Below are 26,429 nucleotides of genomic sequence, written 5' to 3' on the forward strand. Positions count from 1 at the left end.
CGTTGGCCACCTTGCTGGAACCATGAACTTTTGAAACACCCCTTAATGCCTTCCCCGATCACATCATCAAGAGTAACACAGAAATGGCGAGGGGAATTGAGCTCCTGATCCACACAACCAATTAGCCGCGTCGTCCGCAGTGAGGCTAAAGCCGCGCGCTCGAAAAGGCGCGCACGCGCACACAAACACAGAAAATTGAGAAAAAATATTGTTTCGATAAGAGGAGAAGGAAGAAATCTACTACAAGGCAGCCGCGTGTGTGTGTGCACAAGGAGCAAAAAGATGTGCATAGGCAGTGGGGACGGCATCGAATCCGGGGAGAAAGAGAGAGTGAACAAGCGCAATGAGACACTGTCAGCTCACTGTTTTCCCCATCTTTCGTGTTCATCGGGACCACCGCAAGCCGCTAAAACAAGTTTCGAGGTGGGTGCTAAACACCGTCTCGGGAGACAGTGACAACTATAGGGTGCATCATAAAGGACAAAAGCTTCAACGGCGCCATCGTGGCTTCGGAGCAGTAAACCGCTTGCAGCTGTTTGCTGTAGCTTCTCACGGTGCTCTACAGGAACGCGCGTTGTGGATATGCGCTTTGGGGGACATCAAAGTCGCTGCTGTGGTGGTGACGCTTGATGAGGGGTTGCATACGGTACCAACGCCCCCCCCCCGCCGCCAAAAAAAAAGATTCAAGTACACACATCGGCGTGAGAGCCGACAGTGCCTAGGGTCGCGACTCTTTCCATTGTTTGATGAATTCCTCATAATCAAAGCAGCCCTCGCTCACAAACTCCCACACATCTTCTGTGATGTCCCCACGGCGCTTCTGGAGCAGCAGAGAGACCTCTTCGATTGATTTATATTCTGGAAAAGCGGCAAGGACATGCGCGTCAAGTTCCCTTTCTACTTTCTCCAAGACCGATCTGTAAACTGTGTACTGATCATGATAACCCGATACAGTGTGTAATGGCGGGACAGACTGCCACAACTCCTCCGTATCGAAGGAAATCATAAAATCCTCGATAACACCCACAATAGCATCGGCGGCAGCATCCTCGGCCGAGCCACCGGTGCCGCAGATGATGAACTCGCCTTCCTCTGTATCCATTGATGAAGAGTTCGGTGAGAGTAGGGGAGGGCAAACGATAGAAAACTATGCGCGTGATAAATCGAACTTTTTTTTTGAGGGGGGGGGGTGAACGTTGTGGCGCTCCAGACGTTGCGAGGGCAGGCGGGGATAAGGGGAGTCGGATGGGGACATGGAGGGAGGCAACAACGCGCGGACGTCCACGTAGACGGCAGAAAGCGGAGTGGGGGGGGGGGGGTCAACGAAGAGCGTGTAAAGTGAAGCACGGTGGTGCACGATTCTGATATCAATGGGTTCCTTGTCGTCTATTCTCGTGCGACACGCATCCCTGTTGGAATACCGGTTGCTCAATGATAATAATAAGAGTTGTGGGTGTGGGTGTGGGTGTGTGTGGGGGGAAGGGGGGGGGGCTGTCCTTTCCGATGCCGATTCACTTGGGCGGAAAAAGAGTGTGATATGCACAGGACCGCGATATGGAGAGGGCCGTTAGCACCACCCGGGTCATGAAAACCACCCAAGCGGTAACAACACTAGAGTCCCAGGGACGTACAGACATCGCTGAATAACTTGGGCGATAATGATATATTAAACGTGGTGGCGCCACAAAAAGGGCGTCCTCGCCTTGAACAACCCTCTTCACATGCTCAGAGTACCACCGACGCAGCACGATTTACAGAATCGCCCTGGTAAAAACAATTGAAGAAACAGAGAAAGGCAAGGGAGTGCGTGATGTCCACATCAGTACGAGCAGAAAGCACACACACACATAGATATACAAGAGAAGGAAGATGAAAAAACCAAAGACAAACAGGAGGAGGCGGGCTTACACATCACCAATAGATGTATATATAGAGATACACATCTGCACTGGATCAATCGAGAATGAAGGAAGCGAAAGACCATACAGAGTGCATCTAATCTACACACATTCACGACCGTAGCAAATGCCAAGGTCTTGGATGCCGGAACAAACACGCAATGAGAAGGCTCGCTCGTACACGTCCGAATCACACAAATCAAGACGAGGGCACCCGCCACCTCTAACCCCCCCCCACGACCGCCCCACGAAGGTTCGTACGGCCCACACACGTGAGAACAAAATATATATTCGAGTGTTTACTCAATCGTCACGCGCGTGTCCTCTCTTCCTATCTGCGCTTTCCCTTTCGTGTTAACGACGCCTAACGGCGGCACTGTCACCACTGTCGCTGCAGGGACTGCGACCCCTGGCATAAGCCGCAGCGGCTTCAGCCGACGCCGTGCCCGATGCTCGTTCAGCCTCCTCTCTGCCATCGCCACGTCAGCCTGTGTGATGCGGATGAGACGGCTGGTGCGCGATACCACAGCTGTGTAATCCGGCAAAAAGGAGGCGCCTGATAGGAGGACGTGCTCTCCCAAACAGGAGAAGGACCTCAACTCCGTCCGTAGCCCTTCAGCCTCGAAATACACCTCAATACCACCACTCAGCAGCAAAGTGAAGGCGTGACTCGGTTGCCCAGCTGTGCAGAGCACTCTTGCTGGATCAACAGTTACAGTGTCTACGAACGCAGTCGAGATCGCTGGGTTGGATATTTTCGTCCTCTGCTCCTCACCCTCGCAACAAGGATCATCGACGCGCACCACCACGTCACCAACCAACTGCAGAAGAAACTTGACGTGGGCAACGTTCCAAGTGGCAAAAAACACATACGCCCGGGTGAAGTAGTAGGCAAGCGCCCATAACTGATCCTCCGAGAGGTGCTGGCTTTCCCCGCTGAGTGAAACAGCGTACGAGTAGAAGTTGACCCGTGGCGGTCGCGACGGCGGCTGCTCAATCGTCCACCCGTCCAAGCCCTCAGCATCAGAGAGCAACTCCTCATTACCTGAGTACTCGTCTTCGTCATGAATATCGGTCTCGATGAGCCTCTCAATGACATCCTCCAGTGTGACGATGCCAATAAATGTTCTCGGCTGCATGGCAGTCAAACAGAGGGTTATCGGATTGATGACTTGTGGCATGCGGTGCGTATGTTCGTCGCTCTTCTCGCGTTGTGGCACGTGGACAGCGCCGGGGTATGATTTGTCTGCGGTGTCTGTGGTTATGGCTTCGCCGGAACTCAGCTGCCTCTCTCTCTCAAGGCACGGCAAGCTCCTCGCGGAGTCACCCCACTCGTCTGCGGTTGGAGGGTCGGCTGGCTCCACGAAGAGTAGTTGAATGCGATGATGTTCAAAGATGTGCAGCATCTCCTGGAGAGGAGTGTTCGCCTTTACCACCAACATCTTGCGCGGGTGCTGCATCAAGAAATCAAGCACTGTCATGTCACCATCACGGCCGAGATAGGCATTATCGATGAGGTCCTTCACGTAGAGCACACCAATCACCTGGTCACGTGATGTTTGATATACTGGCACGCGTGAGATGCCAAACTCCCATAGGCGGCGTTTGAGCGCCGTGTCGAGCCGAGTGCTCGCCTCCAACATGACGGCTTTCTCCATCGGCGTCTTGGCCGCATCTACAGTGACGTCGCTCGCGTCCATCACGCTGAGCATCATGCGGACCTGATCGATGTCGATGCCCGATTTGTCGGAAAACTTCTCGCAATGCATGCGGATGAGCTTCTTCAACTCCTCGCGGTCGTACATCTGCCCTGGCTCATTGCCCACCATCCAGTCCAGCATCGAGCCTAGAGGTTTTGCAATGGGCCACAGCACAAACAGCGAGACCTTGAGTGCTGGCAAACTCTTTGCACCGGCCCAGAGCGCATTGTTTTGGTTATTGCAAAAACTCATGGGGATTATTTCCCCGAAGATGAGCACCACAAGTGTGCCTAGTATGAAGTTTACGAATTGACCCCCGCCCACAATGGCAGCGACAAGCTGGGAGGTCAACACGAGAGCCAGCATGTTTCCAACGAGCAGCGTCGCAAGAAGCCGGTGGCCCAGCATCCGCACCGGTAATATCTTGCGCGCGTACGCCTGATCAGGCATCCGCCCCGCGTCGGATATGATCTCCAGATAAATGGTCTGCATTCCGAGCAATCCAATCGTAAGGCCGCAGTACATGGCGGAGAGCAGCACAGTGCTGATGCAGAACAAGATGAGCACCCATTTTGGCCATGCTGCGTATCCACTAACTTCGTTTTCATCCACCGCACCCACAAGCACCACCTTCGCCAGCAGCACCACTTCCAGTACAAGGAGCCATGGTTGAGTATAGCGCACCGTTTTAACAGGTGCTGTGTGTATTCGCATACCCAGTGAAGTGTGTGTTGCTCGATAAGAGGGGGTAAAAAAAACACGAGAATCTATTCGGGGGAGGGGGAAGGGGAGGGAGGAGGGAGGAGAATGTCACACACAAAAAAAGGTGTGCACAGTGAATTGACATACGACCCATGTGTGTGCGTATAGCCGACCGGAGGCAGAAACGGAGAAGAGAGCGGTGAGGAAGGGAACCGAATCGTTTGCGAGGGAGGCCGGTGTGGATTAGTACGAAGGGAGAAAATGAAGGGGAGCCCCACCCCCCCCCTCCCCTCCCCTTCCGCTCATTGTCGCTAGGAACAGCTTTGGCACGATGCGCTTCTCCATCAAAGGTTGAGCACGTGTTGTGCAAGGAGCGGGAGGGGGGGGGCGATGGGAGGAGCTTCAGAACTCATGAAACATTTTTAGACACGCGTTAGGAGGTGGTATTCATTTGACCTTGCACCAGAACGCCTTCTTTTCCCTGACCCTATCTACTGAAGCGGACCCACGCCGGTGTTTACCTATTTTTTTTTGCGATTCGCGCGCGCGCTCTTCTGTGTGTATGTGTATGTGTGTGTATGTATTCCACAACGACCAGACCCTTACGGGCGCATCTGGGGAGGAGGAAGACGCCTGACGTTCGCAAAAAGTAGAGAAGGGAAACGATAGGCCACAGTGTGTGTGCGGTCAACCAGCACCAGTGAAGACCAGGCCGCTTGTCTCATTGCACTGAAAAAGTTGATGGGGCCAAGACAGAGGACCTGTGGGAGACAGTGTTTGGCTCTCCCAACTTGAAGCCAGGTGAAGGTTGCTGTAGGCACCAGCTGCGCGAAAGTCTCTACCCCCAAATCAAACTTCTTATAGCGGGGTGGGGGGGGGGGCAAAAAGCGATGCTCTGATATCTTGCGTTGTTAGTTTTGCACCATTACTGCCTTCTGCGTCCTTCATCTGTTCCCTCGCATCTCATCTAGCAGAACAGCCAGTCCACCGAGGAATCCCTTCTGAGTGCGGTGCTCTCATTGTGTTCGCTGCTCGTGTTATTTTTACCGTGCCTTCTCTTCAAAATTGTATCGCTTAGAGTTCTAACTGCGTCATTCAACTCGCCAATCCAACTGGTTGGCCTTACAGACACGCGTTATCATGCCTCTTCTTCTGCAGTTTCGCTCGTTCATAGAAACACCTGCAGACTCTGCCGATTGCCCGAGTAAAAGACTCAGGGAAAGGGCTGAGAAAGGGGGAGGAGGAAAAAAAAAGAAATGAAGGAGGATAGACGGTCGTCTATCAATCAACCACACAGAACTCCCTCCGCCAGAAAACGACGCACACCTTGAAAACTATAAAATGTATGTTCTTTGAAGAATACCGAAGCAACGCAGGCCCGTTGTAACGGCCGCGATGCTCGCCCTTTTCCACTACCCCTTGCTTTTCCTCGGCACTGGCTTACTGCGGCGTTGTTGTTTTTTTGTACAATAACGGCATTCCTCTCAGTCTAAACTTGTGCTACAGCATATGTTTACTTGCTGTGCCATACTGCTTCGGTGGCACCTGTATAGTATCCCCGCAGTGGCATAGGAGACTGTCTTTCTCGCTACCGGTCACCGTGACCGGATATCGGTGAGAAGTGGAGGTGCGTAGCGAGCTCGGTATACCCGGACTGAGGATGCGTACCTTGGAGGCGTGGTGACGTGTACTCGACTGGTAGTGGAGATACTTCTCGAAAAGGGCTCTGGAAATGCTGTAAACACGCGCCGCGGTCATCACAACGACGCTGAAGTCGGGCACAAAAAAGGACGCGGTGAGGGCCTCCTCGCCTATGTAGTTAAAACTCTGCAGCTTCGAGCGGAACGCCTCGGGGCCGACCAAGATCTCAACGCAACCGCCGAGTACAAGGAGGAAGCGATCAGAGCGAATGCCGCGGGAATAAAGAATGTGCGACTTCTCCTTCGCAGCATTGAGGAATTGTATGTGGCCGTTCTTGACGAACGGCGACCGGGACGACATGTGGTGCACATTGTCCGCTAGAGAACTCGGGCTGCTGCATCCGTCACTTGCGTGGACATCGAGGGTGCTCATAGATAGGTCCGCAGTGCTGTTATGCAGGCTGCTAGGAGTCTCGGCGCATATCTGCAGGTCTTTGCACTCGTCCAGTAGAAGTTTGATATACGGCGGCTTCCAGCCGTAGAAGGAAGGAACCGTGCGGTTAAGATAGTAAGCAACTGCCCACACCTGGGAGTCGGTGAGCGGAATGCTCTCAGTGGGGTGAGTGAAGTACGAGTAAAAGTTGACGCGCGGCGGCTTTTGAGGTTCCTTCGGTACTTGAAGGGTGCCGGATTTGCTACTGCCCCCGGGCACGTCGACAGCGGCGTAGCGCGGCTCCTGCTCCACTGGCTCATAGCGGTCGTACTCGTCGTAGATCTCAGACGCCAGCAGCCCCTCCACAACGTCCTCCATAGTAACAATGCCTATAATCTTGGTGATAGTCGGCGTAAAGCTTCGCTGCGCTGAGGAGTCTGTCTGTTGAGGCGCGTCAGTGTCCTTGAGGAGCGCCGGGTGCATCGAGCCGTAGTCCTTTGCGTCTTCCTCGAAGACGACCGCCATGTGTGTCTGCGCCTCCAGGAAAAACTTGAGCATTGATGGAAGTGAGGTGGTGGCACACACCATTGCGAACACCCTGTCCTTTGCCTTGACCACTTGGGCCACTGTAAGTGGCGAAAACTCCGCGGACGTGTTCACTGTCATCAAGTCCTTCACGACAAGGATGCTTTCAAATACGCCAGGTGCCGACTCCACAGGGACCCGTGAGCGACCCGACTTCCACAGCATCTCCACAAAATCGGGAGTGATCAGATCGGTGTCTCGAACGTAAGTTGTCTTATTAATCGGTGTCATTATATCACGCACCTTGCGCTCGTGAAAGTCCAGAGCGGCGAGGAGTAGGTTCAGCTCAGACTTAGGCATCTGTGTGTCATTGGCATCACTACGTTCGTAGTGCAGCACCATCAGCTTGCGCAGTTTCTTCTTATCGTACAGCTGCCCTGTCTCTTCGCTGCCCACGACAAGGTCGAGGAACCAGCCCAGTGAAGCTGACAGCGGGTACGTGAGGATCATGGCCACGTTCACAAAAATGGAGCCTGCCGCGGCGACACGCAGCGAGTATTTTGAGCGGCAGATGGACATCGGCAGAACCTCCGCAAAAAGCAAAATGACTAGGGTGCTCACTACGAACTTCCAAACACCGGATGCGCTGCCGTCAATCGCATGTGTGTGCGTGCCCTGCGTACGGATGACCTCCACCACGTCAAAGACAGTGCTGAACTCCTGCACAATGAGAACGTTGCAAAGCATATTCGAGATGATAAGCGTGCACAAGGTCTTGTGTCCTTTCTTACGCAGTGGTAGTACCGTCGCAGCATATCTGCAGTCTGGCGATGGTCCGCTCTCCGCAATAATTTCCAGAGTAAACGTGTTGGCGCACATCACACCCAGCGTCAGGCCGGCAAACACCGCAGACAAAAAAGCGAACACACAAATTCGAATTGTGTGATCCACAAAACTGTAGACACGCTGCTTCTGCTCGCCATGCTCATCCTCCAGTCTCATCTCCGTCATCTCCGAGTTTTCCTGGAGAGAGAATGCCCCATTGGCGGTGAGAATCGACGCGGAGAAAAGACAGTAGATAGCAAACATGACGCACAGCTGAATTGAGCGCATGGCCAGGACACGAAAGCTTTTGATCTTCATTTTCAGAATCGAAGAATCTCTGGCTACGTGCATACATATCTACCCCCCCTTTCCCCTTCTCCCTCCCCTTTCATGCCATCACCCGCTGTTATCCTCGAACAACTCCTAGGAAAATGACAACCGAGCAGATATGAAATGTTAAAAGGCGAAATTGAGGCACAGTAACAACAAAATCAATAAAAAAAAACAGCAGAGCTGGAAAAACCCGCCCAGCCTCTCGCACCTCACGTACGGTTGCACGACAGCGTTGATACACAGCGCACACACGACCTACAAGCACAGAGATCACGGACACGGAGACGGTCGACGGATGTGTCTTCCTGGGTCTCGCTTCCAGGCCTCCCTAGACCGCGGGTGGGTATCGAATGCACACGAAAGTAGGCACAATCCTCGAGGAAAACAAAAGAGAAATTGTGCTGGGGAAGAAGTCGGTGCTGCTGTGCGGGGCGACACGCCGGGTGAGGGCTAACTAGCACCAGTACAAAAGGCCTTCACAAGTGCCAGGCCGTATCAATGCGCTTTGGCTATTGAGTTCTTCGCCGTGATCGAGGAAAACGTCGATGGAGGCGGTTCACGTAACAACAGCGACGGGGAGAGGGGCGAGAGGGAGGGAGCGTTTCGTCAGTGTGGGCTGTGGAAAGCGAAGAAAAAAAAAAACAGCGATCGCCACCTTTCGGAGAAGTGTTGCGTGGAGAGAGTCGGTGGGCCCGTGTTTACACCTTCTCCCTTCACGTACCCTCGTCTTTTCAGCGCGTGTATAGTGTTTTTCTACTTTTTCTCGTCACGGTGGCTGATTGAGCGAACGGCACTCGACCCGCCACTTTCGCTGTGTGCCCGATCCACAGCAATAGAAGTCAGCGATGATATGATGATGTCAAGCAAGAAGAGAGGTGATGCAGGCGGTCGGCCACTACACTGAAAGTGAGCGAGAGGGAGGGAGGGGGGAGTTGAGGAGGGGGGAAGAGAGAGGGAAAGAGGGGGGGGGAGGGGGAGGGGAGTAGAGGGAAGGTGAGTTGGGACTGTATAAAAGATGAGTGCTTGGCCCAGTTTCGTGCGTTTTCAGTGTGTGCGTGGGTGTAGCTGGACACACACACACACACACACACACAGTGAGAAAATTATAGCAGACACACACACAAAAAAAATGTTATGTACCTTCACATCAGAAGCGCAGAGCCAGTAAAATCAGGGATCGACGATGGCACACACACACAGAGAAGGGGGACCCACTCGTTTCCCAGGAGTGCTAGACTTACGACTGGTGCTAGAAAGAGGGGTCGGAATGGGCCCAGGAGAAGGGGAAACCGCTAGACAAATAAAGCGATCATACCCAAACAGGCGCCAATGAGACGGCCCCAGGATGCAAGCGCAGAGAATGCGCAGTGTACATATATAAAGTGAACAGATGACAGTAACTTTTCGATACTTTTGGGAAGTCGCACATAGCGCGGAAGAAAAAAAAGGGGGAAAACGAGGAATTCTGCTTACGTTCGCTTCTACCTTTGTGTGTGTGTGTGTTTGTGTGAAATCTTTTTCTTTATGGTAACTTTGAATCTTTCTTGGATCAGCTTTTGGCTGCACAGACAACTTCACTTTTTCTTTTGGCCTTTGAGAAAAGCAAGAAAAAATAAAACACGCCAAAACTAAACGAAAGGGAGCGAAAAAAAAATGGCAACACCGCAGTGCTCATTACGAATTAGCGAGTCTAAAGAGGGAGAATCAACACAGGCAACAAAAATCCGTGACAAGACGTTCCCCCTCCCCCCCCCCTTTCCCCCCTCAGATGGTCTCTCTTCTTATCACCACAACCAACTCAAACAAGAGAGAGCAAAAGACCAACGCAACCAACAGAGGAAACCACAGCAAGAACAGCGAAGTCAACAAAACACAGGAGTTGCCACCACAGCGAGTGCATCAATGAGAAAATAGACAGGAAGGGTATACGCGAAAAGAAAAAAGTGACAGAAGAACTGAGTGGTGAGCGAAAGTAGATGGTGCGCCTCCACACACACACAAACACGGGACACACACAACGCGCCCCTGGAGAACAGCGCAAAGATGCATGACAAGAAAAAGACAGTTCGCCAAAGTGCCACCCCATAAAAGTAGGGTCAAGTGTTTCACCCAACTAGACAGGACGAGCAGCAGCGCGACGAAGCCAAGTGGTTACCTTGATTGAGCGGCTGCCCCCCACCATACATATATCTAGAGCAATGTCCGGTTAGAGTTTCTTCCCCTCCGACCCTCAGCGCCACCGGTGACAACATAACCCAACTTCCTCCTTCCCCCCCGCCCCTAAGATGCACACCCACCTCTGGCCGCCTCTCTGATGCAGTGCCCATCTGAAACCTTCTTCCCCTGCTCGCAGAGTCCCCGACATCAAACAGCCCCAACAGCGCAGATGAATTATTTTCAGCGCCCTCACATAGCCGTAAAGCAGACGGGCGTGAAATCAAACGCGCACACTTGCCAAAAATCCCGCCAGAGCATCGAAGAGCGAAGCCCCTCTCCCCCTGCCCCGACTCGCTACCCTTGCCCCACATTCGGTCAAGAGTGAATCAACTCGGCTGAAAGAAAACACAACAATACACAGACTCTCACAGCTCCGAGCGTTAAAACAAACTAAAACCGGAGGCGTACTGCATTGCTCGCTTGCCGGGGTGGGGCACGTGGGTGAAAGTGGTGAATTTTGGTTCCATCGAGCCACCCGTGAAGCGAATAAAGGCCCCCTTGTTCCCCATCTGGTCACAGTAGTTCGGTGCACTAAACACGGTGATACACTTGCCGTTGTGGTCCACCTCATAGCCCTCATCCTTCACCTCGTGCGAACGCACCACAAGTTTTAGATTGTTATTCTTCAGGAAAGTCTCGGTGACGTCCGGTCCAAAAGCGGGACAGCTAACGCCGCGCTTGCTAGGCGTTCGACCTGGCATCGGCTGTGGATCTGCCCACAGACTTTCACAAATAAGACCCTTCTCCGGAATTTCGTGGAAGCGATCAGGCTTCTGCAATTCGGCGATGGTGACGTCGTCGCGCGAGTAGAGACCACCGTGTACCACAAAAACCTGTTCGTTGATGATGTGCCCCGTCGGAAGAGCATTGAAGACCTCCGAGAATAAATCGAACACCTCAGCTGAGTATTTAGCTCGAACCTCTCCTTCGAAACCGTAGACTCGGTTCATCGGTAGTCCTTCGTGGTTTCCGCGAGAAAGGAAGACGTGATCGGGGTAAAGCAGCTTGTAGGCGAACAAGGTGAGCACGTTCTCGACAGAGTAGGATCCGCGATCAACAAAGTCCCCGTTGAAAAGGTAACGGTTCGTGGGCGAGGGATTCCCGTTGAGCTTAAAGATGTTGAGCAGGTCGTAAAACTGGCCGTGGGTGTCACCGCATACCGTAATGTCCTCGCCATTCGGCACGGTAACCGTGACAAAATTAGGGTAAGACTTGAACAGTTTTAGTACTTCCAGTAGTATAAAGACGACATCGCGGCGGTCTATCTTTTTCTCGACGCGGAAGTGTTCCTGCATCGCCTCAACAAACTGAGCTGTGATCGTGTCATTTTCAATGCGCGGGCCATTGTAAGATGGGGCGATTGCACCGAGCTTAATGGTCAAAGAAACGGGCTCGCCGTCCTTGGATTTAATAGCGTTCTCGAAGCGAATCCGCTTGAGCTCCCTTTCACATAGGTCGTACTTCTGTTGGGCATCCTTCTCGGTCGGCAAGAGCTTGAGAACAGCAGCAAAATCCTTCTGTGCGTCCTTGAATTTGCCGAGAAGCAGGTGGGCAGACGCCTTACGGTAGTACGCCTTCACGAACCCGGGCTCCATCTCTATTGCTTCCTGTGCGTCGGCAAGTGCAGCGCCAGGGAGTTCGAGCTTGAGGTACGCAAAGGCGCGGTTGCACAGCAGCGTCGGCGTCTTGTACGCCTCAATGGCCTGCGTGTATAAGTCGACTGCATGCTGAAATTTTTTTTCCTGGAAGTGCGCGTTGCCCTCCTGTTTTAGACGGTCGGACTCCTCCATAGTGGCCTTGAGGAGGGGCTACGAGAATGTCAAGTTCACCGGCTGGACTGTGTCTGTGAAACAAGCGCTTCCTGGGGAAGGAGAGGGGGGAGGGAAGGGGAGGGGAGGGGAGGGGAAGAGGGGAGGGGGTATTAGTGCTAGTAAATAGATCAATGTTCGTGTCTGTTTCCGCAAGGTTGGGTGTCTGTGCAGCAGCAGTGTCAATGAGCAGCAAACAAACAAACAAACCACCAACGAAAGAGAGGATTGAAAAAACGCGGGAGAGAAGAGTGACTAAAAGCACAGCAAATGAGCGAGAGTGCATACGCGTAGCCGCTGGGTAGAAATGCGTCCCGGCGGAGGAATACACCGTGACATGCGGACCGAAGCGCCTGCTCGAAGCGATACGCCCGACTAACAGTGGCGGCATTCTTTCTCGAGCCCCTTCATCCTCTCCCAGAGACAAACGGGGAGGTCGGGGGGAAGGGGTAAAAAAGAGAGACGGTGCGTGCTCAACAGACACACCCACCTTGACACATATACCCATACAGAGACACTAAACGATGGCTTGGCCGCGATGGGAGATAATGGAGCTATCGCCATGAACGACGGTGCGTGAGGAAGCAAAAGAAAAAAAATGTACAAAGCTGAACAATCAGCTGCTGCGCAACACATTCACATAAACAACCCCCCCCCTCACCCTCTCACCCAGGTGACATCTACACACCCGCAACTCAACCACGGTTAACTCAGAGAGAAAAAGAGATCGAAGCATGAAAACAAAAGAGGTTTCCTTCCCTCCTGCCTCCTCCCCCCCCCTCCCCCACGTGCCGCGGATTTACGCCGGTCGTTCAGAAGAGGCGGTCCGCCGTGGGGGGAGTGAGTGCCGGGAAAGGTGCCATGCAGGGAGAAGGTGGGGCTTCACGAAAAGCCCAGTGATATTTTCTTCGTACAGTTGACACCGAGGGCACTCGCCTTCCGGTGATACAGATCGTGCACGGAAGCAGCGCTGTGTAGTGGTGTAGCGCTATACGAAAACACCGTAGTCCAGTACTGACAGTGTCTCCGTCTACGTGGGCAATCTGCGGCCTACATAGTGCATCGGAGCATCCTGCAAGCACGGAGCCAAGTCGGATAGGTTGTCCGCATAAAATCGATCCAGCTCGCCCCTGTCCAGCTGTTCCATTGATCTCTGCATAACGCGGTAGAGTCGGTCAGGGAAGTGATCCACCAGCATCGTAGGCGACGCCAGCACCACCTGCACCGCCTCGAAATCACAAACAACAGGAATATACACCTCTTCGTTGTATCGCCAGCAGCCCGGTATGCACCAAGAGGGGGTGCACACTTCGACGACTTTTATGAAATGAATCATGCGGCTACAGTTGTAGAGCTTCTGCGTCTCACGAGTGGGGGTGCATGGAGTGTGGCGGAGCAGCTCACGGTACGACGTGCTCTCCGCTGAACGCCTCCCCTGCGATTCAGGCGATGTAAAGGGGTGGAAGTCCTTTGATATCTTGACGGTGCGCAAGATATTCATGAAGATGATGTTCTTGTTCATGCATGAGGCGGCTAGAACATCAAAGATGGCCTCACGGAAAGAGTCAAAGGTGTGCTGCGCCAGACGAGGAACAATATCATAGCCCATGCACGCAGCGGCCACGAAGTCCCTCTGATACTCCATCAATGCCTTCGACACGGTGCCACCAGGCGGTGCGTATGCCAGGCAGCGTAGGCGATTGCGCAGCTCCACGTGGTCAGACCAAAGTATCGCCGACAGGACGAGAGCCACACCAGCGCCAAGCGAGTGTCCCAACACCACAAGCTTTTTGCCGACAAAGCGCCCGCGCACAATCTGCTGCAGGATACCGTGGTTGCAGAGGTTCTCGAGGACATAGTGGGCGCAGCGCACCATGCCGCCGTGAGCGTAGTACTCACTACTAGGAACGCCAGGCGGCGTATCTTGCAGCATTAACGGAAAGGGTAAGGCAGAGAAGTCTGTGATGCAGTCCTCAATAGACATACTTCCACGAATGGCAATGACGACGGCGTCACTGTTTTCATCGTAGGCGACATAGTGCACAGGCTCGAACACTCCGTTGTTCCAACTCGTTAGAAGCAAATCCTCCTCGGATAGACCCGTTTCGTGCAGCAGCGCTGTCACATCGCAGAAGCATCTCTGCCCAATATGCTGACCGGGATGGTGCCGGCAGTACATGCAAGGGTCAAGGCAGCAAAGCCGTGCAAGTCCCGTGCCGAGGTGCTGGAACTCGAAGAGTAACCATCCGTAAGATGCAATGAAGAAGCGACTGTATTCCTGCAGCTCACGTACCCAGGCGCGCTGCTCGTGTGTAAGGCGCAGCGCCGGCATGGCCTGGCTCGAGAGACGCTCGTGGTAGCCCTTCGGATTGGGGCCGTAGTTGACTGTGCCAGCGATCAATCGACGAGAACGCAACTGATATCCATGCAGAAGAAGAATGCCCGCCGCGATATCGCTGGGAACGATATCGTACCCCCGGAACGCGTTGGCGAAGACCTGTGCGAGGTCCAAGTACGCATCCTCCCCTTGGCTTTGCTTCCCTCTGTTGCAGCAGAAAACGCGGAACCGCTTCCACCACACCTCCACGTAATCGCTGCTGTTGTGGTACACGCGACTCCCGCTAGGATCGAATGCAACGAGGAAAGGACCAACGTACAGCAGGACGACAAAGAGGTTCAACACAATAGCACCACAAAGAATGTGTCGCGTAAACGCGTTTTTGCAGTACTTAATCTCAGCGTCAAAAATCGCACGTTTGGCGCACACGCAAGCCACCATAAAAATGACAGCGGTACAGGCGGTGTTGATGTACAACATAAAAGGAACGGCTTTCCGTTTGGATACCTCAAATACGCCACCGCGCAGACTAAAAACTGCGGTGCACGCAAACAGCACCGAGCTGACCATATTTACACCGACAAACCACATCATGGAATGCCCCAATGCGGGGCTGGTGTTGTCGCAGCCATCCAGAAAACTCACCTGTGTTATGTTCACCTGGTGTGCCACAAAGGCGGCGCAGACAGACAGGAGAATCGAGTGAAGTATACTTGAGAACGCGAAGTCATCTGTGCCGACCCGCCACGCTCGCCCAAACCACACCAGCGAGGGCATTAAGTGCCTCGCAAGAGGCGCTTCCCCAGGCAGCCGCCAAGAAGAAGCGAAAAGGGATGAGGGAAGCGGATCGGATCCGAGAGAACACTTGTGGTGGTGCTGATGGTGGCAAGAAGCTGTGCTATGACACGAGACCCCTCTCAACACCTTCTGTGCAAGTGTCGGGGCGCAAGTAGAAAGAAGCGAAGATGAGTGGAGAGGCAGAGCAAGCACAAATGAGGAGGTGCAGGGAAAAAAGAAAAAAAACGTGGTAGCCTACAACAAAAAAGCAGCATAAGAACAGCCCACACGCACAGCCATCTGTGACCTATACAAAAAAAATCACCGTCTACGCGAGCGGGCTGACGTAGGACAGACAAGAAGAGGCGGGGAAACAAGCGGTGGGGGGATCCACCGGCGGTCCTCCCCCGCTTTCTGCTCACCGCACCGCACGTGGCTCTCACTCGCGGGCAAAACCAGGTCGCAGAGTAGCAGCGCATCTGATTAAAGAGGTTTCTGCTGAGAGAGCAGGATTCCCGACTACCGACCGTTTGTCTTGAATAACAAAATGGCGGTGGAGGGAATCGACATGCATTTCCCTGTTTCGGGCTTCATCAGTTCTGTTCATCATCGGGCATGCCGGGAAGAATAGGGGGAAGAGAGGGGGGGAGGAATCGTTGAAAAAAAATATATATATATAAAGAAATAAACTCAATTGAAATAGAAGGGGGAGAACATGAACATATAAATATTTTTTAATGTTTTGGATGGAAAGGAAGCGGGGTGAGGGGCGCGGGGGGGGGGGGAGAGATGACAAGCCGGCAAGTGATCGAGAAAGACGCGTAAGGAGGAAACTCAGGAATCCGTCACACACATACACACACACACACATCCAGAATATGCGCATATGTGTCGCAAAGGGTGGAGGGGAACGGGATCAAGACAGAACAAAGAAAATCTACGAAGACCATCCCGAATACATATGTGTGTATATATACCTGCCCATAGGTGTACTGTTGTGAATACAAATATGCAAACGACTTTGTACAAAAGCAAAAAAAAAAACAGACAGCTGAAGAAGTCCCCTCCCCCCTCCCCCCTCCCTTTGTCCTCTCCTGCTCCTCCTCCCCACAAAGAAAAAAAAGATGGGGAAAAACAGAAAACTCGACCTAAGAGAAGCAACGAGCGATATGTATAAATATATGTAGAAAGATGGGGGGGGGGGGGAGGGAGGCAGAAACACAAATACACAATCGCAATAGGAACGAAGCAATAATGCACCGACAAATGACGTACGCAGAGCACAACACCGCGCAGCGCAACGTCGTCCGAAAGGACAGGAAAAAAACAACAAATGAAAATCAATAATGACAAAGAGCGACCAATAGAGCACACAATAAAACACACGCAAAGAACATACTCTCTAGATGACAATTGTGGGTGGTGGGAGGAAAAGGGGGAAGAGGGAGAGGGCAGACGCAGCCAAACCGATCTACCTAATTCCCCACAAAGGGCAAAAAAACAGGACAACACCGGAAAGACTACAACTACTCTCGCGCCTATAGCAAAACAGGTAAAACTCAAACACACACGCACACGAGGAAGTACGAGGAGACACAAACAGGAAAGGCGAAGAGAGAGGAAAAAACAATAAAATGTCATTGAAGTAATGATTCAAGTGAGGTGTGTGTGTGTGTGTGCGCGTGTGAGAGAGGGGGGGTGGGGAGTCGCAATGTTAGCCACACAGTGGGAACCGCACCTAATTAGCATCAAGACCTGCCGGCGGCATGCATGCATGAGTACGTGCAGACACACAGAGGAGAGAGACGAACAGAAAGCAAAAAAAAACGTAGAGAAAATAAGACAGCCCGGGTGACTGCGACAAAGAAAACAAAGAAAAAAAGACGCCAACCCAAAAGGATTACGGGGTCTGCCTGAGACGCAGATTAGGAAATAGAGAAACCACGCCGGTGCTGCGCTGACGGCCTCCGTGTACCTCCCACCTCTGTTGTCGATCCCTTGCTCAGTCAGCAGACGGGCTAGCTGTGGCCTATCTGAGATCGCGCGTGGTTGGATAGACCAAAGGGGAGAGGAACCCAGCAAAAAAAAAAGGCGCAGAGGTCATTGATGCGTGCTCATGCAGACGGGCCAGTGAAAAGCGCACAATCGGCATCCCACTCGGTCACAAATAAAAAGCAAGTGGAGCTGGACGCTGAACACCAATAAAGTACAAGCGAGCACACAGTACATGAACACCAATTAAACGCCTGCCCCTCCATGGTGGCGAGAGCATAATGGTCTTGTCATTTTGGTTGGAGGCAACATGGCGTCGTGATGCGTAGGCACAGCTTACGGGCAACTGCATCCGTGAAAAAGTATTACCAGTGCGCTCTCTATTTTTGTTCCCTCTCGTTGAGATCTAAGGTGGTGCGCGCAGCGTATGTAGTGAACAGGCATGGAGACGTGAAGCTAACGTTGGTGGGAGAAAACTAAGAAAGCTTGTTGGTCAATGGGCCGACTCGTGAAATCCCTGAATTCAATGGACTCTCATGTACGGGACGCATTCCCGTAGGCCGTCTCTTCCGACTACTGCCAATTAATAGCGCATCCCTTATTAAAGAGGAGCCCATTCATCCTCTGCAGCCCAGGTCTGTCAAATCGTTTCAGTGCTCTTCTCACGTACGTGCAGCAGCAGCAGCAGCCAACGAAGAGCATACGCTGAAAAGGAAGAATACCCGCGATTAGACACACACACACACACACAAACATGTGTATATATATATATATAGGAAAGAGTGAAAACGTAGCGGGGTAAACAAGCCAAAAAGAGAAATGCGAAGTGAGCACTGTGTGTGGGCGTGTGGGTGGGTGGGGGGATGCGCCATCTCGGCATGCTCACCCCCCCCCGCCACTCCACCCCATTGGGGACTTCAAAACAGCCCTGTTTGAAACCCGGAAAATAAGGGGAAACACAGAAAAGAGATGAGAATGAAGGTGGACAAACTTAGTGAAAATATCGGAAAAACTAAAAAAAAAATACGGGAAAGTAAAACTACGACCCCGCATTCTACTTCCTCTACCTCACTCTGTGAACAACACCGAGGAGGCACGGCGACATCAAATCAGCAACATATATAAACCCAAAGGAGAAAGCACAGGGAAAAATCATAGACGGAGACAACCGGGGGAGTGGGGGGGGGGGGGGGGAAGATAAAGCCCTTAATAGTAGGTAGTGGAAGTCGCATAGAGGACATTGATATCACTTTTGATACCCTCACCAACTATCGGGATGGTGACCTCAACGTTTTCGCTGTAGTCATATCGCACCGGCACAACACGTAACTGACGCGTCCCTCAACGACGTCAGCAGCAATAAATCGCACCGCCCTCCCATCCTGAATGTCCCGATGATTCTTGATCGCGGAACCATTACTAGGATTTCGGCCTTGGAAACGAAAATTGGGTGGGGGTCGCATCGCCAGAGTAGGGATGTAAGACTTTGATACTCCCTTGGCCGAGGCACAGACACAGACCCCTTCCCTGGTTATAAGTGATAGGGGCGAAAGTAGAAGGGGGAGAATGGGCGCTGGGAGAAAACCAGAGGATGGTGGTGGTGGAAGGGGGAAGGGGAGGGGAGAGGGGGGAGAGAGATGCGCAAGCACACGCAACAAAAAGCAGCAAAATTCAGAAGGGACGGCGAGAAACGAAGCGGGAAAAAAAGTGAAATTAGAAAATGAAAATAAAAAACAAATAAAAAGAAAGAGGAGTGAAGGATGCCAAAAGATTTGTCACTGCCCAGGGAACTGTTCCTCCGGGTGGGATATGGTTAGAGGGAGGGGGATGGGCAAAAAAAAAGGGGGAGGGGGGCGGGGGCGGGGCAAGGAGATTCTTTGAGTAGCTCTATGCGTTTGATTTTGCTGATGACGCGTATCGCGCCTCTTTTTCTCCTCATCCACAATATTTCTTGTTTTCTTCATCGGTGTGTTGGTGCTTGTGTGTGGGTGTGTGTGTGTGTGTGTGTCGGATGGGGGGGGGGGGGTATGTTTTTCTTTCGTGGCATGAATTCCCCCTCCGAGCACCGCCGACCTGGTCAGCCGGGGCGCGTGTAGCACCAATATCTCAGCGATGTATAAATGTGAGAGGCAGAGGAGGAGATTCGCTCCCTACTTCACACGAGTCGATTTGCCTGTACAAGGGTACACGGATGAAGTACGAAGGAGGGGGAGGTGGTGGTGGAAAAACAAAACGGTGAATGGACTTTCGGGATGAGAGGGATGGGGCCACACCAGCAGAAACAGACATACGGGGGGCCGAGGCGGAGTAAGGAGGGGGGGGGGGACAAGGGACAAGAAAAAAAAAGAAGGAATGAAGGAGATGAAGCACGGTACAAGAAAATCCTACGGTGAAGAAGAAAATAAAAGCTGCGGAAGACGGGGAAGGTGGGAGTAGTGGGGGGGAAGGGGGCTACGGATAAAACCGAACGGAGAATACGCCACGTGAAGAGGTAGCGGATAAGTGCTTGTAAGGCAAGCGCACATGCAGAAAACAGAGATCCCTCATAACACTAGCAACTCTCAAACGAGATGAGCCGAGAAAGCGGATAGAGACCACCATCGCTATAAATGTGTACATGCACACAGCCTTCCACTCATTAATCTGCCACAGGTATCATCCACTTGCAAAGAGGAACCCCCCCCTCCCGATTCCTTTGTTTTGCTTTTACCCCGCTGCGGCACATCCTGTATGTACCGCGTCGCCGCTGTCCATTACACTTCACCCACCGCATGAACATAATTCTGCAAAGCCTCACAGATACAGACGGTATACGTCTTGTGTTGAACGTGGTTCTCTGTGTGCAGCAACCGTGGACAATCGAAGATCCATTACAACAAAAAAGATAAATTTTATGTTGCCGTCTCTGCGTTGCACTACTTCCTTGAAAACAAACAAAAAATAAGACACGACGTCGAGAACGCAATACCACCACCACCACAGCAACAACAAAAAAGGTGGCGGCAGAGAACAGGTGCTGACAGAAGGCAGGTGTCCTGCAGCTTATCGATGTCGGTGATGAGTGGGCCACGCAGGAGGCCACCAATGAATTTAACGAGGAAATAGAGAAGTTCAATACGACGGGCACTCGCCGTTGTATCAGAAGGGGAGAGGGGAGGGAGGGGAGGAGAAACAGAAAATTTCCCCGCCTGAATAGAGCGGCGATGCCTACGAAGAAAAAAAAAGAGCGTAAAAACACGAAGCGGAAGAATGACCGACCCAAAAAAAAAGGGTGAGGTGGGGTGGGAAGGGGAACGAGAAGTAGAAGGAAAAAAGGGGGCGAGGGAGAAGAAGAGGAACAGGGGTGCTACATGAACAGAGGACACAACGAATAGATATAGATATCATTGTTTTTTTTTTATTAACGACAGCAATCCCCCTCTGTTGCCGAGACCCGTACAAGCGCCACTACCGCAACTCCACAAAGAGCACCCGGGCATCTACAGGCACCCAACAGCCGTAAACACACCAGGCGCCATGCCAGTGCCCGGCGGGTGACACACACACACACACGCACACCTCGATGGAACCCACCCTCAGAGAAAACATGAAAGACGAAGCCGTTTCCTAAACGTGCAAGAGAGAGGGTCAGGGAAAACCCTCACGTGAGCCAAGGTCTGGAAAGGAGATGGTCGCAGTACAGCCCCAAGCCACCGAAGGGGCATACCCACCACCCCCCCCCCTTTCAGGCACGGTACCGAGTCTGTGTACAGGGGGGAAGCACATGTGCATGATCTGATGGTATCTGCAGGTGAATATACCAACACATCCTTCTGCTGGCAACTCACGGCAATCCTCATGACATTCTACTTATCGCGTCTCAGAGCTTGGTGGCACAGTAAGCGCCTACGCAGCTCTGAGCACCCCCACAGTATTTGTGTGTGTGTGTGCGTGTGTGTGTGTGGATGTGTCAAGCGGAGAAGAGAAGCCTAAAAAGGGGGAGTTGAGATCTGCCAGGGAGGGAGGGGAGTTGCGGTGGTGGCGCGTGTTGGGGGCCGTAGTATGGTGGAAAAGATTTTCCGAATGGTATGAGAAAGGAGAACAACTCCAGAACAAAGCCAAAAAAGAAATTCGAACGCATCTCTTTGGATGTCACGGAGTCCCCCCCCCCCTCCTGTTGGTACCAGCGATCTCGACCTCCACGACCTTTCCCGCATCTATCCTGGATATCAGCGAAGGTCAGAGCGTACTCGACAGAAAAAAAGAGAGGACTTAGACTGGGGAAAAGGATTTTTTTTAAAGTCCTTACACAAAGGTCTTCTCACCCAGAAATGAGTAAGGATTGTGGCAGAAACGCGAGTTGTAGCTCACGTCGCTGCTGCTGCGTCGCAGAGAAGAGTCGGAGGAGTCGCAGCCAATCGGTCGAGGGACCACTGGCGCGAAAAGCCGCGTTGCCGTCACGTCCCACTGCGAGCCACAGCGGGAGCGGCTCGGCGTATTCGCCACGGATTCCTCGGAGGACGCGACAAACTGCGGCACGTGTGAGAAGTGCAGAGACTCTGTTGAGTTCTTTCTTGTCACATTCATGTCAGCTGATTTGAGCGGCGAGACGGTCCTCAGAAAGGAGGATGCACTGACAGGGATAGGAGCGGACGTTGGGAATTCACTAGCGATACAGGCCGTGTGAGGGGTATCCACGCGATGCTTCTTTGACTTGACTGCGTCGTTTATCAGCTTGCCCATGAGCGGGATGCCACGACACTGGTGGAAGGCGCAGGTGTTGTGCACCGCGCGCAGCGCAGCCTCCGCGGCACCCGGCTCTGCAAACGTGATAAACACGATGCGGCGACAAAAGGCAGGATCGGCGACCGGTGTCGTGTCACCGTGCATCGTGACCTTTATCACCGAGCCGCACGACTTCACAAGATCCACCAACTCCTCTTCCCTGACCTCCAGCGGTACGTTGCGCAGGAACAGCTTGTTCATTCTCAGTCGGTCTTGGCCAGCTGGCGTGCTGTCGTGCTGCTGCTTCGCCCACTGCACGGACACCGTCTTCCCGAACAGCGGCATGCCCTGGGCGTCATACAGCGCACGCAGCGCCTCCTCGTGCTTTTCGTATCGCACAAAGGCAGTGCCCAGGCTCTGGCCGCTGTGGATATCACGCATCACCATGGACGACGTGATGTTCCCGAAGGCGGAGAAGATCTCACGCAGGCGGTTGTCGTCCACCTCGCGCGGCAGGTAGCGCACAAACAGATTCGTGCTGCTAGGCGTGTAGAATTGCATCTGCGTAGGGCACCGGGTGAAACACATCACAGCGACGGGGGCGTTGTGCATGGTTAATGGGCGGGTGGGTGCTGAAAAAAAAAAAACGGAGATGTTGTTTCGGTGAATGCAAGAGTCGTGGGGGGGGGGGGGGAGAAGGGCAGAGAATCCAAAGAGAGGAACACACAAACCCCCCAAAAAAAGACAGAAGGGGTGTCAGGGAAAAAAAAGACGCTAAACGAGCCCGCGGTGGTTGAGTGAAAGAGGAGATGTACTCCGAGTTGTTGGTCGCGAGCTGTGAGAAGATCGGTGGTGAAACACAGGGATATACAGATATAAATCCCCCCCCAAAAAAAAAACGGTATACAAGCGGCTGGGGAGTTGGACGGAGAGGTGGGGGCAAAAAAAAAAAGCAAAAAAATATCCTCTCGAGAAAAATTCACAGAAATACAGAAGGGGAAGACGCAAAAAAAAAGATCTGTAACAACACTAAAGAACGAAATCACAGGGAAGAATCGGCTGTAGGCTCTACTCAGTAAGGAGAGAAGCAACCATTGAAAAAAAAAAGTTAATCAACACACTCCGGAGATATGTATGTATATATATATAATAATAATAATATTTGTTCTCTTTCTTTTACAGAGAAACCCTCTAAAAAAAAAATTGCACCTGAAAGAGTCCAAAGATGAAAAAAAAACACGGAAAGAAGAAAAGACAAGAAAAAAACGCAGAATGCTGAACAGGGCTTGAAAACAAATTCAAAAGATGAGCAAAGAAGATACGCTATAGTGTTAACAGTTCACCGGTTACTATTATATATATTATATATACACACACATATATATATATATAATATCTACATACAGAGAGTAGCGTCGAGAAAAATGTCGAAGCACCCCAAACAGAGAAAGAAGAAAAGCGAAGACGATCTCCCCAAAAATAATAATAATAAACTCTAAATGTGCAGCTGAGCTCACGCGAACAACACGGGAAGAGAACCAAAGAAGAAACACAATGGAATAGAAAAAGAAGGGGGTATCACTTGTCACCCACAGATGCGCGCGCGCGGAGAGGAGAGGAGAGGAGAGAAAAAGAAATATCAGTATTTTGATAGGAGATGAAAAAGCACAGAAAAATACAACCAGGAAAAAAAAATTCAGAGTTAGATGGGAAAGAGGGGGTGAGAGGGGGGGAGAAAAGAGATGCAGTTGCCGAGAATTCGATTAAAAAAAAAACGAAAAATGAATATGGCGCAGAGACCATAAAGTTAGGGAGTGGGTGATAATGCCGTGTAGTACTACACAACTGCCGACAAAGAGGAAAGAAAGAACAAAACAGCGAGAGACACAAGGAGAGAGAGTAAATATAGTCCCCCCCAAAAAAGGATAACGCAAAGAGCTTGAAAAAGTCGTTGGTGTTGGTGATAGTCGGAAGGGGGAGACAAAGAGAGAAAAAGGAATAATAAGAGCGGGAAAAAAGAGCTCTCTGTTCGTATCCAGCTTCTCCTTTGTTTTTTTTTTCTAATGCTCCCTTGAGGGGGGACAAAAATATGTTCAACAATTTTGGTCGACTGCTTTGTTAGTTGGTGTTTTGTCTGCTTTGTAATGAAAAAGCAGTAACAGAAAAAAAAACAAAGAGGATAATAAAAATTAGAAAAGAGAAGAAAGTGAGTGGGGTAAAAAAAAAAAAAAAGAGAAACGCGTGCGTGTGCAGAGGATGACGCGGGGCGGAGAACGCGGGAAAGGTGTGATTGAGAGGACGAAATACGGGGGGGGGGGCAGCGGCGAATGACTAGAGATGATTTTGAAGGCGTGACGGGATAGTCCAAAGAGAGCAACCACTCAAAATGCAAACAAAAAAAGAATACGAGAGAATTTTCGAAAACTCGAGAACAGTCGATCTGCGAAACAACGAAAAGAGAAAAAAAATAAAGAAATACCGCAGGAGGCACAGGGACAAAAAAAAGGAGATGCCGGGGGTGAAGAGTCACAGGAGAGTACCAGGCAAGCGGGGAGGGAGAAAAAAGGGGGGAGTGTAGAGGATGGAAGGATGGGGAGGGAGAAGGAAAGGGAAAGTGAGCAGGGAACAATACACCGTCAAAATGAAAAAAGAATGAAAGAGGAGGAAATACACGAGGGAGTGAGGGGGGGGGGGCAAGAGCCGTTTAGACACACACAAATATATTTTTAAAAAATGGATACAAAAAAAAAGACGCTGTTTAAAGATGTGGAGAGGGCCACCAGAAACGAAAACAAATCAGGACACACACACACACACACAGAGAGAAATGATACGTGTAAGCGGAGAGGAAGAGGTATGAGAAGGGATAGGGAGAACACCAGTGATCGATCGTTCGTTCGATGTATTTCGGTGTTCTCTTTTTTTTCCTTCTTTAATTGAAGACTGGATCCCTTTTTGCCGCAGTCGAAAAGTGCGAGAAAGAGAAGCGGGAAGGGGAGGGGGGGGGCACAGACGTCTTCCGTCACTCTCCGAGCTTGTCAGTCAGTCAGTGTGTGTGTGTGTGTTGGGAAGGGCGGATCCGTTTCGTGCAAGCGACCGCGCCTTGTCTGATATCGCAATCGTTCCCTGCTAACCCAGGGCGGCTGCGAATTCCCCCTTCTGTCTACCCCTGCGCTCGAGTACCGAAAAGATGTGTGCGTCCGAGCCGGGAGCACAGACAAAGAAATGTGAGAGGCGGCGGAAGGGGAGGAGGTGGGTAAAGGAACGTGTGGAATGTCGTTACACGGGCACACGACGAACCACGACCACGAGAGTAGGGGATCAGCCAAAGCCGAGCGTCCGGCACAGCAGGACAGACCGATAAACCTAAATACCTCAGAAAAAAAAAGAATGGAAGAGCTGCAAATACGAAGCCGTATCTTAGAACGCTGGCGTGGAAACGACAAAACTGTCAGAAGCGAAGGAAAGAACGATTTTTTCGGGCGGGCGAGAAGGGGGGAAGGAGTAATGCGTATCGAAGAGGAAGGTCGGAGTGGCTGTGTGAGTGAAGTGAGTGACGCGCACATGGTTGTAGAGTATGAAAAGGGGGAGAACAAAGCGTGGCCAGAAGAAGGGAGGGAAAAAAAAGAGGGGAGAAATCGAAGTCGAGATGCCCCTGTTGATACACGAGCCAAGATGTATACAAAAAAGTAAATGTATTCGACCGCCTAAGAAGCGATGAGTGTAACAATAAATTGACGGCTTACGTGCGCCGAGCATACCGTCGCTGATAGCATCCCACTTCATCACGGGACTGAGGGGGCCGTGCGATCCTCAAGTGACACAGCCAAGAAGCGTTATCGAGACACCACATGGGTTGCCCTGTCAGGGGTGGGAGACAGGGGCTTAACACAGCCTACGTGGGGTAAAGGTAGCTGTGGTTTATCGACACCTCAAACTCGCTTGATTATTTTTCTTGGAGAGCATTCTACCTCACCCATCGTCGCTTCCCTGTCCTCATGTACCAATTACAGTTGATGAGCATTGAAGGAAAAAAAAAGGGGGGGGTCCGGGGGAGTGCATATATGTATGTATACATATATACCGCCTCAAAGGGCGCATGACGAATGGTGATCAGACGTGGATGCTTCGAGCAGAATGAGTCAAACGTCATTCGACTCGCTCGTGACCCAACCGTCTCTCCCGTTGTGTGGAGACAACAGGAGAGATGTAAGAGAGAGAGGGAGAGGGAGCGGGGGGGGGGGGGAGAAGGAAATACGGCATAGCGCACTGTTGCTGCGGATAAAACGATACCCCATTCCCCTCCCACTTCTCTACCCCCCCCCCCTCCTCCTCCTCCTCCCCTCCTCCCTCCTCCCGAAGGAAAAAAGGACTCTCTGCGTAAACTCCCCTGACGCTAATGGAAGCAGAAGCCCTGGTGCTCAACGCACGAAAAGTCAGGCGAAAGGGGTGAGGCCAAAGCATGCGGTAGCGGATCCCGAGACGGACGCCCACTAAACATTTTGAGGAGCAACAAGAGAACCACAACTCGGGGTAG

At 51.9% G+C, this 26,429-nt stretch overlaps 6 protein-coding genes across 6 annotated transcripts; all 6 read right to left on the reverse strand.

Annotated features, from left to right (window-relative positions):
• Nucleotides 1-718: 718 nt before the first annotated feature.
• JKF63_06495 (uncharacterized protein) lies at nucleotides 719-1,102 on the reverse strand (the record flags this gene model as incomplete). Its single annotated transcript, XM_067902444.1, has 1 exon — nucleotides 719-1,102. One exon carries the CDS (start codon nucleotides 1,100-1,102, stop codon nucleotides 719-721), a length of 384 nt encoding a protein of 127 aa, XP_067757861.1.
• A 1,095-nt stretch (nucleotides 1,103-2,197) lies between these two features.
• Nucleotides 2,198-4,312, reverse strand: JKF63_06496 (uncharacterized protein; the record flags this gene model as incomplete). Its single annotated transcript, XM_067902445.1, has 1 exon — nucleotides 2,198-4,312. The coding sequence occupies one exon, from the start codon at nucleotides 4,310-4,312 to the stop codon at nucleotides 2,198-2,200; it is 2,115 nt and encodes a 704-aa protein (XP_067757862.1).
• A 1,488-nt stretch (nucleotides 4,313-5,800) lies between these two features.
• Nucleotides 5,801-8,041, reverse strand: JKF63_06497 (uncharacterized protein; the record flags this gene model as incomplete). The annotated part of the gene is made up of 1 exon (XM_067902446.1): nucleotides 5,801-8,041. One exon carries the CDS (start codon nucleotides 8,039-8,041, stop codon nucleotides 5,801-5,803), a length of 2,241 nt encoding a protein of 746 aa, XP_067757863.1.
• Nucleotides 8,042-10,653: 2,612 nt separating this feature from the next.
• JKF63_06498 (uncharacterized protein) lies at nucleotides 10,654-12,063 on the reverse strand (the record flags this gene model as incomplete). The annotated part of the gene is made up of 1 exon (XM_067902447.1): nucleotides 10,654-12,063. One exon carries the CDS (start codon nucleotides 12,061-12,063, stop codon nucleotides 10,654-10,656), a length of 1,410 nt encoding a protein of 469 aa, XP_067757864.1.
• A 1,048-nt stretch (nucleotides 12,064-13,111) lies between these two features.
• JKF63_06499 (uncharacterized protein) lies at nucleotides 13,112-15,196 on the reverse strand (the record flags this gene model as incomplete). Its single annotated transcript, XM_067902448.1, has 1 exon — nucleotides 13,112-15,196. One exon carries the CDS (start codon nucleotides 15,194-15,196, stop codon nucleotides 13,112-13,114), a length of 2,085 nt encoding a protein of 694 aa, XP_067757865.1.
• A 6,276-nt stretch (nucleotides 15,197-21,472) lies between these two features.
• On the reverse strand, nucleotides 21,473-22,504 carry JKF63_06500 (uncharacterized protein; the record flags this gene model as incomplete). Its single annotated transcript, XM_067902449.1, has 1 exon — nucleotides 21,473-22,504. The coding sequence occupies one exon, from the start codon at nucleotides 22,502-22,504 to the stop codon at nucleotides 21,473-21,475; it is 1,032 nt and encodes a 343-aa protein (XP_067757866.1).
• Between the last annotated feature and the right edge of the window lie 3,925 nt (nucleotides 22,505-26,429).

Source organism: Porcisia hertigi, chromosome 18 (genome assembly GCF_017918235.1).
Source record: "Porcisia hertigi strain C119 chromosome 18, whole genome shotgun sequence".
Classification (NCBI taxonomy): domain Eukaryota; phylum Euglenozoa; class Kinetoplastea; order Trypanosomatida; family Trypanosomatidae; genus Porcisia; species Porcisia hertigi.